We start from the raw sequence: 11,265 nt of genomic DNA, 5'->3' as shown, positions 1-11,265 counted from the left end.
CTGAGTTTCAGAATACGTAACCTAATAGAGGTCTAGCTCACATTAATGGCCCAGCATTTAGGAGATTTAGGAGATCTTGTTAATGCTGGGCCCATTTCGAGCAAGCCACCATGACTCCCTGCAAGGCCTTACACTTTGAAGCACTAGTACAGATGCATGCATAAAAGCACACTCGCCACAAACTTTACCAATAAATGGCACCTTTTGAGGGGGAAGGTTCAGTGGCTTTGTAGCTGCTGTTACACAAACAAGTTACGTCATGTCCCGTCATCATTTGCCTCATGCACTTCCCATGAGCATATTTCTTGTAAATTGTGGTGTAATCCTAATCTGCATATGGACCTTCAAAAGACAACATATACAATACAATCTGTTAACAGCTAGTAAAATAGAATGTCCTTCCCATTCAAGCTGTGTCTAATTACCAAGGAAGCTTCCTCTCACCTGGTACCTAGTTAGAATGTTCCTTATTTAGGTACCTGTTTTATCCAAAAGGTTTGAGACACCCTACAAACATAGCGTCATGGGACTATGGTAACATAAAATTTGATGCAGCTGTGACTCCAATTTCCATGGTAATTAAGCCTCTGGTGCACAGCCTGTGCACCAGCTGTGTACTAGCACCAATTAAGCCTCTGTCTAGTGCAACAAATGAGCTGGCTAACTTCAACAAACAAAGTCAACAGACCTTATTTTAAAATAAACACATATAAGGGTGGCATCGCCACATGGTCCTATGGTTATCCTACACTGCCAAGAAACCTTGATGCTTAGCTAAATTCGTTCCCCGGATGGCCTTAGCCTGGAAACCAGACAAATCTTCCAATGCAAAAAAATAATAAAAAATAGCCCTCTGCAGATTTGGTCTGGCCCCGCTCGGTTGTGATTGGATTTCCCTGCCCCTGAAGTTGTGGGGCACCTATCATGGCCCAGTATACAAATATGGGGCGGGTTTAACAGACTAATATATACGCAGTGATATTAGTCTGGCCATGCCAGGCTAGGATGGCCTAGCCCCCCCCCAGGGTTGTAAACGGCTCACTCCCTGTCCCCCCGCCCCCTTTTATGTCACTATCATGAATGTAATCTGTATATTTAGATTTTCTATATTTTTGAGACTGAGGGTCAGAGACCGACCCTCCTCGCTACTCCTACCCGCCTATGAGCACTCATCCTGGGCATAGAAGTGGAACTGTGGAATAACATCCTTAACAAATCCTATATTACACAAGTTCACCATCAGTTAATGATGAGGACCAGGAATTAATGATGAGTGATAAATTCATGGTGAATTAATGTATGAGTTCATCATTAATTAAGCATTATTACGAATACGCGCGTGAATTTGCACGCTCAAGTAAAGTGGGACCCTTTCGGGTTAATTTAACTCTGAGAGTGTAAAAATTGACCTGTGATTTTACAGTGTGGTAAAAGGATTCAAACGAATTGGCTACTATGAATCAGCTATATTTCCTGTATTCCCTTGTACTCATGACCTTTGACCTCCTAGAGCCCAGGGGAATACCACTTCCTGTTAGGAGATGAGTTGTCCTCAGTTTGAGTTCACAGAAGGATTACTGTCTGGCCCTCACTGTTTGCATCCATGCTTGGGTCCAAGTAACCTTAAATGTTTTTGAGATTAATGTCACCAAGCAATGGAGATTGTTATTGGTTTCCTGTTGTACCAGTTGAGAAGAAGAAAAACTTATTGGAAACAATGTGAGATCAGATATGGGACAACGTGAAGTTATATTGGGCTCAGTGGTAGCTATTCTGACTCTGCATTCAACACAATAGTGGAGCTCTGTTCCATAGTATCAACCCATCGTTCTGCTTTTCTTTCTTTGCCAAGTAGTGACTGTTGTTTCCAGGACCCGGCCTGCCCTCCGGCTTTATCACAAATCCACAGGTGGAAGCCATAGCAACAGACTTGACAGGCACCTCCCTTCCACCCCTCACTTCCTGGGGAAACTCTCACCTCATTGGTTCCTTCCTGAAAGGCCTAGTTCTCCAGTTCATTATCACAGAGCATCCCATTGACCTCTCCATAGCAATCCTTTATCATTCTCTTTATATGGTGCTGGAGACTACTATAACGTATGCCTTCTCGTGTGTTTGCGCACACGGCCACAGTCCACTCTCAAGGCTAATATAAGCAATGTTGGTCCAGAGTAAATATAGCACTCTTGCGTAGTTCTACAGTAATATAAACTAATGTGAGGCATGGGTGAGTCAGTGAGGAAGTGTGTGTGTGTGTGTGTGTGTGTGTGTGTGTGTGTGTGTGTGTGTGTGTGTGTGTGTGTGTGTGTGTGCGTGTGCGTGTGCGTGTGCGTGTGCGTGTGCGTGTGCGTGTGCGTGTGTGTGTGTGTGTGTGCGTGTGCGTGAGATTTGTATGGGTATGTGCACATCTATGTGTGTGTGTGTGTGTGTGTGTGTGTGTGTGTGTGTGTGTGTGTGTGTGTGTGTGTGTGTGTGTGTGTGTGTGTGCGCCCGTGTGTGTACGCCCGTGTGTTTCCCCACATCCTTGTTCTGTCAGCTGCACTCTGAGAAGCCTCACTGTTTACATCAGAGTCCATTACAGAAAATACATCTATGTCAAGATGTTACTTTCCGAAACACACACACACACACACACACACACACACACACACACACACACACACACACACACACACACACACACACACACACACACACACACACACACACACACACACACACACACACATGCACACGCACGCACGCGCACGCACACAACGGACATGGGGAAACGTAGCTTTTTTCCAGTCACTGATTTCATCTCTTTTTTTTCTATTCCTCATCAGTCTCTTCATTCCAAGAGTTGAATATTTCTTTCTTATAGCTCAATTAGTCTCTCTGTTCTCATGTATTAGCTGAGCCATGAAGCGACTGTGAAACCTCTGTAATGAGGCTATCAGTCTGTCTGTCTGTCTGTCTGTCTGTCTGTCTGTCTGTCTGTCTGTGTCTGTCTGTCTGACTGTCTGACTGTTTGTATGTCACTGTCCGCAATGACTCAATATACTGTAACGCCATGAAATCTACATGAAACATACAGTATATTAGATCTCTGTCTCAATAGTATGGTGCAATTTGTTGGTCGACGGTCAAGGTCAAGAAAGTCAATATTAACATTATGTAACGTTTTACATTTTGTGACTCAGCTACTTTATGCGCTGCACCTCCAGGTTTGACATTGTACATTTCTTTTGTCTTTCACTTCCGTCTTAACCACTTTCAAACTGGTGTTCCTGTTTTTGGGGGTTACGTCATTATAGCAAAACATTTTAAAAGACGGTTTGAAAATAGTCAATCCACAAGCTCACAATGTATCGCATACTGACGCGTTGTAAACTTGTACATCGGCTATTTGCACTGTGCGACACAGTGATACGACAAAGTATAAACTCTGCTTAAATGGTTAATCTTGCCAGCTTGACCCCCCCCCCCCCCTCCTGTGAAGTGAGGGGGTGGTTAGAGATGACAAAGAACAGAAGTTTCCTCCTCTACTTTGAAGATGCCTGTAAAGATGAAGGGATGAAAAGACAACAGGAACATTAAGACCCAGACCTGTTTTTATATCCTTTTTATAACCTTTCCTACTTTTTTTTCTTCAAAAAAGTTTTTTTTCCAGAAATATCAGAAATAAAATCCAAATCCCCCCCCCCAAAAAAAAGGACACCTGTTACTGAACAAACACTATACAGCAGTGATTACTATCAGAATATAGGGCTTTAACTTTCAAAATTTGTTTTAACCAAAAATATCACTTATACAGCAAATATCACTTTTCACTTATCACCTCTAAAATAGCAGATCTACAATCTCAGAAAGCAATGCAATGCGTTGCGAGCTTTTAGATCGGCTTTTCTCACTCTTTTTGAAATAGGGCGTAAGTGATAATTAATTCATGTGTTTATGTAAGTTTGGGTCCCAAGAAGACACCACGTTTCTATTTTGGGCCTCGAGCTGAAAAGGTTTGGGAACCCCTGATTTAGAGTCCAGTGAAAGAGGTAAGATAATAAGGAAAAGAAGAGGTCTAATTATTTTACAAGGGACAAGCCACAGTCAAATACAGCAAATATAAGCCAAGGACAATGTGAATAATACCATCATGTGATACTTGTGACTGTGTCATGATTGACATCCCAACAACGTATACTCCTTGCTGGTCTATATGATAAAATCCTGTGCATTGCCTCTACAATCTCCAAATAAACAAATGTGTGACTTTTCATTTCAAATCAAATTTAGTCAGATCTGCAGGTTTCCAAAAACAGCACAGCCTTCGGCCGATGAAGTTCCACTGTGACATACTGTATATCTGACCAAAAAACGAACTTTGCCTGTTCAGGAGGAGTTTACAGTCCATATTTACTGACTGAGCTGATATGACCTAACCAGACAGTATTTTCTTCTTTTTTAAACTTAGGCCTAACTCGAGAACACTGGGAAACAATAGTTCTACTGTGCGTTCACTCCACTTTAGCCCCTACAGGGTGTGTGACAAGACTGAATCACTCTTTTTGGAATGCAGGCTTATATGTGTAGCTTATGGCTACATATTGCCACCAAGTGGTAAAAAGAAAAGCTTCATAAACAACCTTTTCAACAGTTAACGGATGATTCTACAGATTAGATTTCATACCAGGAACCACACATCAAATAACTCAATCAAGCAGTGGTGGAATCAATTCATATTTTATGACATAATAGCTGAATTAAAACATGGTCAAAGCTTTGTCTTCGCTGTTCCCTGACCTTCTTTTTTTGTGTTCAAACGTGCAACAGTGGGTTCTTGGCAGTTGAGACAAAGGGAGGATGAGAGCCATGCAGGGGAATGCGTGGGGGGGTACACAGATGTACGCCATCCCAGAGCTCCAAAGTAAAATATTCCAGAGGGAAGGTATGATGCACTACTTGAAGCAAGGACACGCTCTGATTCGATATAAAAATATGAAATTGAAACATATTCAGGTATATGCATACAGCATATACCCAAGTCTCTGAACAAAACGTTGGTTTGGCGTGTGGTTGTCGTTTTGTGAGTCAAGGTTTTCTACATGGTATTTACCCTTGTTGTGTGTGTGTACTGTGTAGTAGTAGTCTAGTATGGTAAGCGCACTGCAGAGGGTTTGACAACGATTGTCAATGATGAAAGATGATCTGTGTCATGACGGACGCTGGCTTAAGCTGTAACACAAAGCAAAGGAGGGAGGACAGAAATTGAGAGGGGGAGAGAGAGGAGAAAGAGAGACAGAGAGAGAGAGAGATAGAGAGAGACATACAGAGATAATGTGTTTTAATTATCTATTGACTGATGCATTGATATTCCTTGTCTTACTCCAAACACACACTCACATTTTACGATGACTTTAGCCAGTGCCTCACTGGAGTCAATGTGGTTGGAGGCCACACACTTGTAGGTGCCGCTGTCAGTCAGCTTCACTTGGGCTATCAGCAGCTCGCCACTCTCTGTGATTTCTGCCACTGCGGACATGGGCACCCTACCCATCCTGCTCCAGGTAAACGTCATCGGATGAGTGCCGTGGGCAAGGCACTGCAAGCGCAGGGCATCACCCTGGCGCAGCTTTACCTGGTCGGGCAGGGAGGTGGCATAGGGAGGGGCTATGAGAAGGAAAGAGCGCAAGCAAATTACCCTCATAGTCGATGACTAACAAATCTAAAGTCTTCATGTCAGTGTGCGTTTGTCTGCTTCCTCGACTCACACTCCACCTCCATCTGTGAGTAAGCCTCGCTGTAGCCGTGCATGTTGGTGGCGTTGCAGATGTACTGTCCAGAGTCCTGACGCCCCACACTGGTTAGGGTCAGAACGCTGCCCGCCACGGTGTGCTTCCATGGCAACGGTGACCGTAGTTTGGACCAGGTGATGGTAGGAGGAGGAGAGCCTCAAGAGAGAAAGGTAGGATTACAGGGGAAGAAAGAAACGGAGAGGGAAAGTCAGGAAGAGAGTGAGTATAGGGGAGAGGCCTTGTTTTTCCACTACCAGGGGTGTTGCCTGGAATCTGTGACAACATATCACATGGGAGGGCAACACTGATATACTGAAGCATTTAGCACATTGATTCTCAACCCTTTTCATTTCAGAACCAGAAACAAATGGGATTTTCCTCCAGTCTGAGCAAAGATTTACGCACACAGCCTTGAACACACACACACACACACACACACACACACACACACACACACACGCACACACACACACACGCACGCACGCGCGCTGACTTACCACTGGCATGACACTCCATAGTAACTGGACGTCCCTCCACTGCAGTCAATTCCTGGGGGGTCACTGAAGCCACAGGTGCTCCCTGTCCGCCCTCAACAATGATCTGAACTTTTATCTCTGTCATCCCCTCGTTACTCTCACCCTGGCAAACGTACACCCCTGAGTCCTCTGGACGCATTGCATCCCACTAGGGGACAACATGAAATAATGATGACGATGATGGTGATGATGGGTGAAGTGCAGAACTTCATCAGGGCTAAAGGTTGTGTTTATCATTCACCTGTATGGTGTTTGCATCGTCCGTCACTGCCGTGAAAAGCTGGAGGGTGGAGCCCTGGCGCTTCCAAGTCACTGTGGGCTTTGGCCGGCCGGTGGCACGGCATTCTACAGACACCGCTTCACCCACCCTCACCCGCAGGGGGCCTGATGGAGTCACACGCACCTTCGGAGAGTCTGAGGGGGAACACACACGCACACGCACGCACGCGCGCGCGCGCGCGCGCGCGCGCGCACACACACACATACACACACACACACACACAGAGAGAGAATGTGAGAGCATGCTGACATACTAGATCAGAACTAAGTCGATTTTGTTGTAAAGAACATAAAACTAAACACAGGTGAGTCTCAGGCACTGTAGAATTAATTATAAATATAGACATACACACACAGAGTCACAGACATGTTTACAGAAACACAATGTTTGCATTGTCAAACTCACATCTGACATTCAGCACGGCTGTGCCAGAGCTGCGGCCTTCAGAGTTAGATGCCACACAGCGGTACTGGCCGTGGTTAGGAGGTCGGGTGTTGGCAACTGTCAGCACAGAGCCATCAGGTCCAAGCTTTGCATTGGCTGCAGAAACAAACAAGTACAGCCATTTATTACTTAATTAATTGGGTCAGCCATCTTATTAAACTGTGCTTGGGACCAATGAGTCATTGTGAGCGGTTGACAAAAGATAAACCCAGGACTTTCAATGGGGGTTCGGACAAGTGTTGTGTGGACTGTGGGTGAGGATCAGTGTTGACAGCGGGTGTGGAGTGTGTGAAAAGCTTGATGCCACAGTTCACTGCTGAGTCTGAGGTGCCATTGGAATGTGTGATATTTTTTGGCAACACCAATGACCAGTGGTGGACAGTAACGGAGTAAATGTACTTGAGTACTGTACTTGAGTACAGATTCTGAGGATCTGTACTTTACTTGAGTATTTGATTTTTTTTATACGTATTACTCTTACTTGAGTACATTTCCAAGACAAACATTTTACTTTTACTCAAGTATATTTCTGGGAAGGCTATAAAGTACTGAGTACTTTTAAGCCCACTCCACATCCACAACAATGTTTCGCCATGCATGTTGCAAGGAGTTGCAACATGTAACTACTTGCAACTACTTGCAACCAACCCCAATGGCAGTTGCAAGGAGTTGCATTGGTGTGGTTGACCTTAAAACAGTTTTGTTGCAAGGAGTTGCGACTAGTTGCATTGATTGGTGCGGTTTGGCCTTTAGGTTGGCAGTTTTTTTCTTCCCTAAACTGCAATTGGCCTAACTTCTGCTCTCACACTAGCCGTGTTTCTGCCTCTTTGTTACATCTTGTATGGGTGTATAGGAGTAAAAGTATTTAGTCATTTCTATGTTGTTATAGGTGTTTCTGAAGGCTTTGTATAACATCTACTAGCAAGCACATCAGTGCATGCAGTGCAGGTGGTTTCAGAGAGTTACAGTACTTCTCTGAAACAAGAGTTACAAGGTCCTATAAATTCATTGTGAAAACATTACAGCAATTCATTGATATCAAAATTAAGAAATGTACTTCTACTTTTACTTGTACTTTAAGTATTTTTCAAAGCATGTACTTTGGAATACTTAAGTATATTTAAAAACAATTACTTTTTTACTCTTACTTGAGTAACATTTTGACTGAGCTACTTTTACTTATAGTGGAGTGAATTTGACCAAGGAGTATCTGTACTCTTACTCAAGTACTGGGGTCGAGTACTGCCAATGACAAATCCAATGTCATGAACTCCCCTTTTCCTATTGGGGTTTCAAAACTCAGAACCATACCATACCTGGTAATGCAGGGCTGTTGTTCTTCTTCCATTCCAGCTGGACAGGCCGGGCACCACTCACCACTGTGCACCTAAAGCTGGCAGACTCCCCCTGACGCACTGCAGCCACCCGGGGCTCCACTAAGATGACAGGAGCCTGTGCACCCGCTGCAGTGAGACACACAGTGGTTAAAAGAATCCTATCAACAGATTATATGGCCATGCACAGCCATATGACAGTATATTAGCCCTTTAAACTGTCTATTGAGAACTATAGGCCAAAGCAATTTTTTTGTGTTTTTTTGTTTTGTTTTTGTGGCGTAGAGCAGTGGTTCTCAACCTGTGGGTCGTGACCCCCAGGAAGGTCCCCATATGACTATGTGGGATACCCACAAGAGAGTAAAGTGACAATTCAAGGACTTTTAAGACCTTTTTAATACCTACAAAAAAGAAAAAGCTAAGAAATTAAATTAAATTAAAAAAGACCATTACTGCATCAAAAGTAATCGACAAACTATACTATAAAAACTGGTCAAACATTAGCCAAACTGTCAAATCGCGTTGCAAGGCGTTGTGAGCTTGCCTTGTAGATTGGCGATTTTCACAATGTTTATCCCACACCAAGTCAGACTAAATGTAATGCCTCAACTCTTACAATTCCAAGTGTATGTCAGGGTCACAGGGTGGGATGTCTCCAGTTCACATATGATTATTTTTGTGGGTCCCCAGTTCAAATAGGCCCTATGATTATTTTGAGGGGTCTCCAGTTCAAATGTGATCATTTTGGGTGGTCGCGGCCTGAAAAGGTTGGGAACCACTGGAAACACCTGCCAACCCGGATTCAATCCCTGGATGCCATTCTGATCCAACGAACACTGGCTGCAGTGTTTGTGAGTGGAAACCAGCGAGGGATTATGCCCTTGTCGTTGCATTAGTGACCTCTGCTGGTTGGTCATGCTAGTGACAGGGACTGAAGTACACATTTAGAATTGGCAATGGAATTGGAGAGAAATGGGAATTAAAAAACTGATTAACTTCATGTATGCCACAGCTACACTCACACAGGCACTAACATGCTTTTATGCACGTAGGCTACACGTGGGAACAACAAAACTCTGTGAACCTTTAGTCAGGTCTGGGAACAAAATGTGTACACAAATGCCACAAAGCAAACAACAAAAGCAAATACGCAGATTTAACTGGATAGGAAATTTTATGACTAAGCAAAAAAATGTAATGCACAAAATGAAATGAAAAATGCTATGTTATAGCTGATTATATTAATATGTGGTAAGACAAAACTATTTCCTTGCAAACAGTCTTAATAACTGATACAAAACACACAATCATCAGTGACACATGCACAATGACTAGAACTATGAACGACTACTAAGCAGTCAGAATTATCAAAAATAACTCTGTGAAAAATGTTAATTTGTTTAATTCTTAATCTGCTAAACCTTTGTGCATTTTAGTCCAATCCCAAACCCATTTCATTACCTGAAAATAGCAGAGAACACAGCACCAGACCTATGGGAAAGATATCCATGATGAACAGAGACCAGAAAGCCTGCTATTGCTCCTCTTCTCCCCAATCTCTCTAACTCCTCTCTCTCTCTCTCTCTCTCTCTCTCTCTCTCTCTCTCTCTCTCTCTCTCTCTCTCTCTCTCTCTCTCACACTGGCACTCTTGACCTTTAACCATCCACTTACTGTTTGTCCTTCTTTTCCCTCAAATTTACCCCACAGACCATTGTCAACAAGAGACCACAGCAGCTCTTTTATATAGCATTTCAATGTACTATTATGTAATTCTGGATACTAGGTATAAATGTCTCACTTCATTGAAATGTTGAATATGCTTCTCTGTCTAAATGAACTGCTAAGTCCTCTTTTTATTGCACTAAATTCAGTCCTCTACCTCTAGCCAAAGGAAGCTCTTTCTTTAAAGTCCTTAAATCCCCTCCAACTCCCCTCATTCCTCTCTTTCGTCACCTACTGTACTTTGATAAGAGGGGTGATGACATCAGACGGTCTTTCTCTCATTGTCCCACTGATCGATTGTCTAACTCTAACTCACTCAAAGCTAAACCCCAGAAACATACCATGCATGACGTCTTCTTTCTCTCCTCTCTCTCCAGCTGAGCTGAGGACCTAAAACTGGTGTCATCCACCAGACCAACCACAGGTCATCTAGACCGCATCCCTTCCCTGGTTCCCTGGTTCCCTGGTAGACCATCACTGAAGCCATGTCCAAATAAAACAGAATGCTCCCAAAACTTTCACGTCTCCCCCCCTTTTGTGATCCCTTCTTTGGCTTCCAGTTGCTGCCCGCACCCACACAGTACAAAACACTGGTGTTTTGGCCTACAAGGAAACCAAAGGCATGGCACCACTATACCTTCAGGAGAAGGACATGAGCTGTTTGAGACTTTCCTAAAACACTCTGGAGTCTGGACAACGCTCCGCATCTCCTCACTCTTCTTCCTCCTTGCAGTCAGAACTCTTCAGACTCTCAACCTTTTCATGTTTTTCTAATTTAGATCTGTTTTGCTTGGCCACAAATGTAAACATTTTATTTATATTGTTTAGAAAGATGCTAGGTTTCTTGTTTTTATTAACAGAAAGGTTATCTTAGTTTTTCCTAGGGTAAATAGTCACACTCTCTGTGACTATTTACCCTGTATTTGTTGACTAGGGTTCATGCCTACACTGATTCGTGCCCTTTTAAGTCACTCTGGATAAGAGTGTACATTTTAGGCACATATCTGGCATCCTAACCGTCTTTTTTGATATAAAATGATGTTTATTTTCTAACTGCCATGTGCCTCCTGGCAAAGAAAGTGGCCCTGTAGCAGAGGCAGCAGCCTCCATTTCCAGTGTGAGTAACCCACTCATTTCAGTAAATCATTTTGTAGACATGAAACTTGCTTAAGATCAG

General features: G+C 43.4%; 1 protein-coding gene across 1 annotated transcript; it reads right to left on the bottom strand.

The window, feature by feature from the left end:
- Positions 1 to 5,206: 5,206 nt before the first annotated feature.
- On the bottom strand, positions 5,207 to 9,919 carry sid4 (secreted immunoglobulin domain 4; the record flags this gene model as incomplete). Its single annotated transcript, XM_080442309.1, has 8 exons — positions 9,827 to 9,919; positions 8,348 to 8,494; positions 6,993 to 7,127; positions 6,549 to 6,691; positions 6,269 to 6,455; positions 5,748 to 5,927; positions 5,380 to 5,646; positions 5,207 to 5,211 (listed from the first exon to the last, which is right to left on the bottom strand). The coding sequence occupies exons 1-8, from the start codon at positions 9,873 to 9,875 to the stop codon at positions 5,207 to 5,209; spliced, it is 1,113 nt and encodes a 370-aa protein (XP_080298435.1). The 5' UTR covers positions 9,876 to 9,919.
- Positions 9,920 to 11,265: the final 1,346 nt, after the last annotated feature.

This window comes from Gymnoscopelus braueri (genome assembly GCF_963280865.1).
Source record: "Gymnoscopelus braueri genome assembly, chromosome: 2".
Classification (NCBI taxonomy): domain Eukaryota; kingdom Metazoa; phylum Chordata; class Actinopteri; order Myctophiformes; family Myctophidae; genus Gymnoscopelus; species Gymnoscopelus braueri.
The sequence above is the reverse complement of the archived record's forward strand: the minus strand, read 5'-3'. Positions and strand labels throughout refer to the sequence as shown.